Source organism: Cucurbita pepo, chromosome LG12 (assembly GCF_002806865.2).
Source record: "Cucurbita pepo subsp. pepo cultivar mu-cu-16 chromosome LG12, ASM280686v2, whole genome shotgun sequence".
Classification (NCBI taxonomy): domain Eukaryota; kingdom Viridiplantae; phylum Streptophyta; class Magnoliopsida; order Cucurbitales; family Cucurbitaceae; genus Cucurbita; species Cucurbita pepo.
Window position 1 is genome coordinate 3,738,158 of NC_036649.1, and position 9,297 is coordinate 3,747,454.

Below are 9,297 nucleotides of genomic sequence, written 5' to 3' on the forward strand. Positions count from 1 at the left end.
TTATAAATAACTGTTCAATTAAATTTGTTAATTTGTTAAACCAATTTATTTACAGAAATTTTAATAATTACAATTAACTATTCAACTAAAATTGCACTACTGAATTCTATTTATTATCATAAAATCTATATAATAATTTTATTAAAGAAATAAGAAGATAAGAATCAAATACAACAAACCTTTTGTTCTAATACATTTATCATTTCTAGACATCTTATTCGCGTACCACTCGTATTCATGGTCATCTATATTACTTTATGCCAAACCGTCCTAATAGGAGCTCTCAAATGATTCATTTAACTGCAACGCTACGCTACTTCGAGTATTACACTATGTACAAGGGGGTTAGACAACAAGACAAATATCAATGTACGATAAGATAAGACATAGGACCACAACATTAAAAAAAAATCGAGCTTCCTAACCTGGAACCGGAAAATAAATCTCAGAACCTTCCAAACTCGGGGTGGCATGATACTGCCCATAAAATGCATAAAAGATGACTGTAATGACACTGAGCACCACAAATCTAACCCAGGCTTCTTGGTGTAACTGAAAGAACAGAAGGGTTGAAAAGCTGATGAACTGAACTACAATCAATAACTTAAGAAACTAAAGGATGATTTAAACGATAAAGCATGGTCGGGGGGATGGGCTTGTATTGTACCTGAGCAGATAGGAACATGTTGAAGAATATGCAAAGGGCCGGCACAAAGGGAACTCCCGGGCAAGGAAATCCTAGCACATCTCCATAGATCTGAGAAGAAGGATGTTGAACAAGAGTTAAGAACAGAGAAAACCAAACCAGATTGTTTCTACAAATTCTCAAACGAAACCATAGATCCTGGCACACTTCGATCCTGGCAACTGGAAGAATGGTTCCTTCAATTTCAATCAAGTATACACAATTTCCCACCTTGCTNCTATTTATCAATTTTTTGTTTAAATTTATTTTTTTTTGTTAACATCAATTTTTTTTTAGGAACCACGACGTCCTACCATGATATGATATTTGTCCATTTTGAGGCTTTACTTATGGCTTTCCCGAAATGCCTCGTACCAATCGAGATGTATCATTTACTTATATACCCATGATCAACCTCTTAATAAGGGGATGTGGGACTCCTCTCCCAACAAATCTGTTAAGAATGAGATAGAAAATATAATTGGGAAGGTGTGTATTATCCTTGATATTGATATCCTTTAAATAGGATACAAACTAATACAAATGAGGAAAATATAAAATAATTAAATACCAGAATAAAATAAAATATACTATAAGTCAAATCATAAATAAAGAATATTATGATATAATACTGAGATATATTCTATAAATAATATATACTCTAGATATTATATCTCAATACTCCCCCTCAAGTTGGAGAGTGTATGTCAATCACACCCAACTTGTCTTTCAAAAAATAAAATTGATGTCTTCCCAAAGCTTTAGTGAAAATATCTGCCAATTGCATTTTAGTCGAAACATAACACGGTTTGATGATTCCAGCTTGTAATTTTTCTCGAACTATATGACAATCTATTTCAATGTGTTTCGTACGTTCGTGAAAAACTGGATTGGCTGCTATGTGTAATGCTGCTTGATTATCACAGTACAATAATGCTGGTTCGGACAGTGAAACTTTTAAGTCTTGGAGAATGTATCTTAACCAAGTTAACTCTAAACAAGTATTTGCCATAGCTCGATACTCGGCTTCTACTGATGATCTGGACACATTGGTTTGTTTTTTTGACTTCCAAGAAATAATTGAGTTTCCAAGGAAAATGCAGAACCCAGAAATAGACCGTCTGGAAGTTCGACAACCACCCCAGTCTGAATCGCAATATGCTTGTAATCTCAAGTTATTTTCAGATGGTAGTAGAAGTCCTTGACCAGGAGTACCTTTGATGTATCTCAGAACTCGAAGAGCTGCCTCCCAATGTGGTTTTCTTGGTTCATGCATAAATTGACTAAGCATACGAACTGAATACACTATGTCAGGCCTAGTAACGGTTAAATATATTAATCTGCCAACCAACCGTCTGTATTTACTTGGATCATTCAACTTTTCTCCTTCTGTTGAAGAAAGTTTCAGATTTTGTTCCATAGGAAATTTTTCTGGACGTGCTCCCGTAAGACCTGTGTCTTGAAGAATGTCTAGAGCATACTTCCTTTGAGACATAAAGATTCCTTTTCTAGACCTAGAAAATTCAATACCTAGGAAATATTTCAAATTCCCTAAATCTTTGATAAGAAATTTCTCGAGTAAACTGGTCTTGAGATGTTGAATTTCTTTGAGATCATTGCCTGTCAACAGAATATCATCAACATAGATAAGAGCTGCAGTGAAAGAAGTACCTTTACTCTTAGTAAATAAAGAGTAATCTGCTTTGGACTGAGTGTAGCCTGCATTTTGTATAGTGGTAGAGAATATGGAGAACCAATTGCGAGAAGCCTGTTTTAAACCATAAAGAGATTTATGGAGCCGACATACTGTATTCTCCCCCTGTCGGCGAATACCTGGTGGTAAAGACATATAGACTTCCTCGTCTAGATTACCATGGAGAAAGGCATTTTGAACATCTAACTGATGAGTGAACCAGTTTCGAGCAGCGGCAATAGTGAGTAAGCAACGAAGTGTAGTAAGTTTCGCTGTAGGAGAAAATGTCTCTTTGTAATCAACACCTTCAACCTGAGTGTATCCCTTTGCTACCAGTCGAGCTTTATAACGTTCAACAGAACCATCAGAGTTGTATTTAATCTTGTACACCCAACGACAGCCAATAGGTTTATGGCCAGGTGGTAGAGGAACGAGAGACCAAGTATGATTACGTTCCAAAGCTGCAATTTCATCATTCATAGCCTGCTGCCATAGTGGATTGCCAACTGCCTCATCATAGGTTTTAGGTTCTGTCTGGGCTGTAATAAAAGCTAGAAAAGCACGTTGAGTAGGAGAAAAACGAGAGAGTGAAAGGTAATGATGAAGAGGATACCTAGTGCCAGTGTTGGGACTTGAGCTAGAGGTTAAATGATTGGCTCCCGAAGACATCTCGTAATCATTATAATAAGCTGGAGGTTGTTTGGTACGAGTAGAACGTCGGAGTGGAACTAATGTATCAGGTGGGATAAGATCAGATTTAGTGGGTGAATCTGGTGAATCTGGAACTGATGAATTTGGAGAAGGAATAGGAGGCGGAGGAGACGGCGAAGGATCAGAATGGATGTTTGAGTAGGGTGGATCATGAAATGGTAAAATGGGAGTTGATGGAGCTACTGTTAAAGTCTGTGAAGCTGATGAAAAAGAAAAATCATCTTCACAAAATTTAACATCACGACTAATAAAGAATTTTTTAGATTGCATGTCATACAACTTGTAACCTTTGTGACCACAAGGATATCCTATGAAAACACAAGGAATTGCCCGAGGTTCAAATTTTTGCTTAGGATGTACTACAGTTGCATAACACTTACAACCAAAAACTTTAAGATGGTGAAATGTAGGTGGTCGTTTGTAGAGTGCTTCAAAGGGTGTCTTGTTAGATAACAATGGTGATGGTGTTCTATTTAATAAGATAAACAGCCGTTAAAATGTATTCTCCCCAAAAATTAAGTGGAACCTGTGATTGAAAAAGAAGAGACCTAGCTACATTTAGGATATGACGATGCTTACGTTCTACGACTCCATTTTGTTGTGGAGTATAGACACAGGTGCGCTGAAATTCAATACCACAAGAAGTAAAAAATGGTTGCAAAGATAGGAACTCAGTCCCATTGTCTGATCTAACTATCTTCATAGTAGTATGAAATTGAGTTTGAACGAATTTAACAAAGTTTACTCACAAATGGTGTACTTCTGATTTGTGTTGCATAAGAAAGACCCAAGTACATCGGGTAAAATCATCAACAACAGTGAGAAAAAAACGCAAACCAGAATGGGTTGGAATTTTATGTGGTCCCCAAACATCACAATGTAACAGATCAAAGGCAGAATGGGTTGTTATTGAACTTTTTGGGAAAGACAACCTAGTTTGTTTTGCTAATGGGCAAATACTACAATTATGAGAAAGAGTAGCATTATTAAGATGCAATTGATCAGCTAGAAATTTAAAACGAGAAGGAGAAGGATGACCTAGGCGTAAATGCCACAAATTAGATGACTGAGATACTTGATTTGCTGAAGACTTGATTGGAGATGAAGAAATATGATAGAGACCTCCGGATTGTTTACCCGAGCCAATCATCTTCCCCGTAGCCAAGTCCTGCATAACACAAGAATCAGGATAAAAGGTCACATAACATTTCAAGTCATTGGTAAGTTTGCTGACGGACATTAGGTTTAAGTTGAATGAAGGCACACATAAAACATTGTTTAATTTAAGGTCAGGATTAAAAGAAACATTGCCGGTATGTGACACATGTGCTGTCCCTCCATTAGGCAAATTTATTGTAGATATGGTGGTAGCCTTTGGTTCAGTCATAACAGAAGCTTTGGATACTATATGATCTGTAGCTCCACTATCGAGAATCCATGGATTAGAACTCGTAGAGTTAATAGATAATGCAGATACTGGAAACAAACCTGCAACATTGATGTTATTATCAGAAGTACCAAAAGGACGATGATTGAGTGCAGATAAGGCTTGTACAATCTGTTGTAATTGCCCAGAAGAAAAATTTGGGATGGAATTAGGTGACTGTTCTTCTGTATTCAACTGAGAAACATCGGCCATATTTGCAGATGATCGATATCCTCGATTGTTGCGTTGATTGAATCGTACTGCCCTTCTAGAATTATTTTTCTGTTGACATTGATATTCTGTATGTCCCATTCTATCACAAAATTTACAGTGAAACTTAAGGAATCGACACTCATCAATTGTATGACCACTTTTATTGCAGTGTTCACATGATTTATCCTTCGCGAGTTTTGAATATGTTGTTTTCTTCTGCACTGCTGATGCAATCGAGAAATTCTCAGTAGGTTCAGAAGTCACCTGACACTGCATCTCTTCTTGTACAAGTAATGAATAGGCTTGCCTCACATTAGGTAATGGAGTCATCGTCAATATGTTAGATCTCACCGTTTTATAAGATTCATTGAGTCCCATGAGTAGTTGCATCAACTTGTCTTCTTCGCGTTGATCAATATGTATTTGACGTTGATTACAGGTAAATGGTGTGCGGTATGCTTCCAATTCATCCCATAGTGCTTTGAGCTTTGTGAAATATACTGACAGTGTCATGGTTCCCTGTGACATCATTCCTATAGACCTTTGTATCTGAAAAATTGCTGGACCATTCTTTTGTGAGAATTGATCGTGAAGATCAACCCACACTTGACGAGCTGTCTTGGCGTAAATAATACCCTCAGCGATATCTGCTTCAACTGAATGAGTTAACCAAGATATTACCATACTGTTGCACTGATTCCATAGTTCAAATTCGATTGAATTTGCATCTTGAGACGGTTCTTCAATTGTGCCATCAATGAAGCCAATTTTCTTTTTGACAATGAGAGCATGCATAACTGATTTACTCCAGGATTGATAATTTGTTCCATTTAATTTGATTGGAACAAGTGAATATCCTGGCTGATCAGAATGGTGAATATAATAAGGATGTGTTGAATCAACATCCGAATTTTTGAAGTTGTATTTGGCTGATTCCGCCCTAGAGAAAATTTTGATATTTAAGAATACCAAGATCGGTGCTCTGATACCATGTTAAGAATGAGATAAAAAATATAATTGGGAAGGTGTGTATTATCATTGATATTAATATCCTTTAAATAGGATACAAACTAGTACAAATGAGGAAAATATAAAATAATTAAATACCAGAATAAAATAAAATATACTATAAATCAAATCATAAATAAATAATATTATGATATAATATCTTAGATATATTCTATAAATAATATATACTCTAGATATTATATCTCAATAAAATCTGAGATATATTCTATAAATAATATATACTCTAAATATTATATCTCAATAAAATCTCAATAATTTTTCAATCTTATCACAAGTCTCTCTTAAGAATTTTCATAATCCTCCATGCCTACAAGAAAACTGAATACTCTTGAGAGCAAATGTGAAAAATAAATAAATAAATAAATAAATAAAATAGCTGAAGGGAAACTAAACTCACATGGCGAAGATGAAGAGCAATCGATGCAAGTAATGCAAAAACAGCAGCTACCATAGAAACCCATAGTGAACCGAAGCGGTAAAACAATCCAGCACCAAAACCACTGCAAGCAACTACCATAATACAGATGAGACCTTCACGCCAAGTTGACGAAGATGCCGGACTGGCTGTCTTATCCTTCCACCGAAGGGTGACAACACCAGCCGCGACAACAGAGTAGCCGGTCTGAACCAAGCAACAACAAGTAGAGGTTAAGTTGCATAATAGGTTAATTAATAAAGCAAATCTAGGATCAAAGATTAGCTAACATACCAAGGTGCCAACTGAAAGAATACGAGAGAGTGAGTGCACGTTAAATAGTCCAGCCAATAAGCCAGCTACAAAACTAACCCAGAGTTGCGAAGTGATAGGAGTGTGGTATTTGGGGTGCACTTTGGAAAAAATAGAAGGCAGCAAACCATCTCTCCCAAGCCCAAGATACATACGTGACTGTTTCACACGTCTCATCAATGACAATGACAATGACATAACATAAAAAAAAATGTGTAAGTATTATTAACACATTCAATAGTTATCGGAATCTGAAATAAATTACCTGAACATAAAGACCAACAAGAAGAGTCGTTGTAAGTCCAGCAATAGCACCAATACTTATCATTAAAGAAACAAAATTCAAGCCTTTGGATGTAAAAGCCTCGGCCAAGGGAGCATCTTCCCCAAGAAGATAATAAGGAACCATTCCAGTTATCACCAAACAGACACCAACATATAGAGCAATGCAAATGAGAAGACTTCCGATTATGCCAATTGGTAAATCCCTCTGAACAAAACAATATGAAAAAGGGAAAGTTAATTGATTTAAGACATCCAAAGGGTATACTGCTATTTGAACTTGCAAAATTCATTGAATCGTGGTAGTCAAACCATAAAGGGAAGTGTTTAGTTTAGTGTACCCTCGGACTTTTAGATTCTTCGGCTGAATTTGCAACTGCATCAAAGCCTACATATGCGAAGAATACTACAGTAGCTCCAGTTAACACTGCATGAAAACCATTTGGAGTAAAAGGAGACCAATTTGAAACATCAACCTCAAAAGCACCAACGAAGATGACACACACAACAATGATGACCTGCAGACAAGTTCCAAACTTCCAATGTTCATTACATATCCTTCATATCTGATATTAGCACAATTCAAACGAAAAATTAAAAGCAGACTTGGGTAGGAAAGGTTTTTGCATAAATATTTTCATTAGATGTCAATCGATTGTGAAAATAAGTAATAAGGGAGATTTCCATCTATAATTAGTTGTCTTTCCTTTCTCCCTTAATGTTTGCGTGGATTTTCTTTTATAAGAAGCATTGAGTATAGAAATTGTGAAAGAATGAGCGTCGTGATTCTTCCAGCCTTGTACTCTTACAATCTTCATCAAACGAGTGTACCCAAATCTAGGCCTTTTCCACCTCCTTCTTAACCTATCAGCCAAACTAATTTGCAAGACCACTTGCTTTTTTTTTTTTTTTTTTTTTTTTTTTTTTTTTTTTTTTTTTTTTTTTTTTTTTTTTTTTTNCTTTTGGATAAACATATGGTATTCAACAATGAACTGAAGGTATAACAGTCGGGCAGTATATTTTGTTTATCCATACTAAGGAAAATGCAGAGAGCTTCATCGTATCTCCCAATCTTAGCAAGACCATCAATCAATACATTGTAAAGAACCCGGTCGGGGGAAAGCCCTTCCAATTCAATAATACTTAAAACATCAAATGCATCACTAACCAGTTGTGCATCCATATATCCCTTAATCAGAGTAGTATATGTCACAATGTTCGGAGAACAGCCAGATTTTTCCATCTTCTTCACTAAAGAAGAAGCATCAGCAGTTCTGTGCAATCGACGGAATCCATCAATCATTATAGTCCAAATGTTTACAGACATGGATATTCCAATAGTTGTCATTATACCCAAAACTTGATATGCTTCTACCAGCCTACCCAATTTGCATAAATCATTCAAAACCACTTCAAATGTCCCAGGATTAGGATAATACCCCAAAGATAACTAATTACATCTATTCATAACCAATCACCTCTAACTAATTATCATTCTACCCTTACGAATATCATACTAATATTCCCAATAAACTCGAGAAACATGCTGAAATATTAATGGGGAAAAAAAAAGGTAAATTGGAAGCACAACCACTCTATACTGTTTCTGCTATTGAAGTTGAAACAAGATCATTTATCAAAGCATATGATCACTTTTTGAACATTCTGAAATCCAAGTCTCGTATTTCTAATGCTCAAACAGGTAAGCACTTAAGGCACCTTATTGCCTATTTAATATCTTGGATAAACGGTTCTGTATTTCAACTCTATTCAATTTGTCCAAAATCTGCCTACTCAGAAGATCATAAGATTCCTAGAATTCTACCTTGAAAAATAATGCCTTTTTAATCTGCTAATCTACTAGAGCCGTGTTATAGAATAGAACTTGACTTCCGCTAACAAAGGCCCCTTGATTCAAGGAAATGGAGCTAGGAAGTATGCTTTCATTCTTTCATTCTTACTTCCCTAGCTAAGTACCAACCAAACAATTAATGCATCCGCGGGGGGTGGAGGGGGATAAGGTCATGTATAGGGGATGGCGTTGCATTCAATCATATCTATTGACGGCATTGTGTCTGAGCTCCCACAGGAAGAGTTTGACTTTCTTTGGATAAATCAGTTGTAACGGCCTAGTTCCACCGCTAGCAGATATTGTCCTCTTTGGGCTTTCCCTTTCAGGCTTGTGTTGAGTTATGGAGTCTGCTCCCTGTATTTATAGCTTGGTCAATGGCTATATGATATGAACCAAGAGACATCGATCATACAATATACTTCAATGAAGATGTGAAGAAAAGGTTGTCAAAATTATCAAAAGATGTTTCAATTCATGCTACATTGAAGAAGAATAAAGTTTGATTGTTGTAAATTTTGGGTGGGTTATAATTTAGAGTAATTTAGAGTTATTGTATTTTAAGACTTTTTATTTCATTTCGGTTACATTTACATAATGGCTAATTATGGCCATAAAGTGTGAATGTTACAACTTTTGGAATGCCTTTAATAGTTTCATTTTGAGGCTATATAAAGCCATG

General features: G+C 35.9%; 1 protein-coding gene across 2 annotated transcripts in view; it reads right to left on the bottom strand.

The window, feature by feature from the left end:
* Positions 1–190: 190 nt before the first annotated feature.
* LOC111806575 (cationic amino acid transporter 9, chloroplastic-like) overlaps positions 191–9,297 on the bottom strand; it is a 15,009-nt gene continuing 5,902 nt past the window's right edge. Inside the window, exons 3-8 of one of the 2 annotated variants that reach the window (XM_023691945.1) lie at positions 7,108–7,284; positions 6,750–6,974; positions 6,467–6,643; positions 6,155–6,379; positions 668–757; positions 191–552 (exon numbers count right to left, since the gene is read on the bottom strand). In XM_023691945.1, the coding sequence (XP_023547713.1) occupies positions 421–552; positions 668–757; positions 6,155–6,379; positions 6,467–6,643; positions 6,750–6,974; positions 7,108–7,284 (1,026 nt within the window). In that variant the 3' untranslated portion in view covers positions 191–420. Of the gene's footprint in view, positions 553–667; positions 758–5,997; positions 6,065–6,154; positions 6,380–6,466; positions 6,644–6,749; positions 6,975–7,107; positions 7,285–9,297 lie in introns of those variants that run through there. The other variant, XM_023691946.1, reaches the window with a different exon arrangement.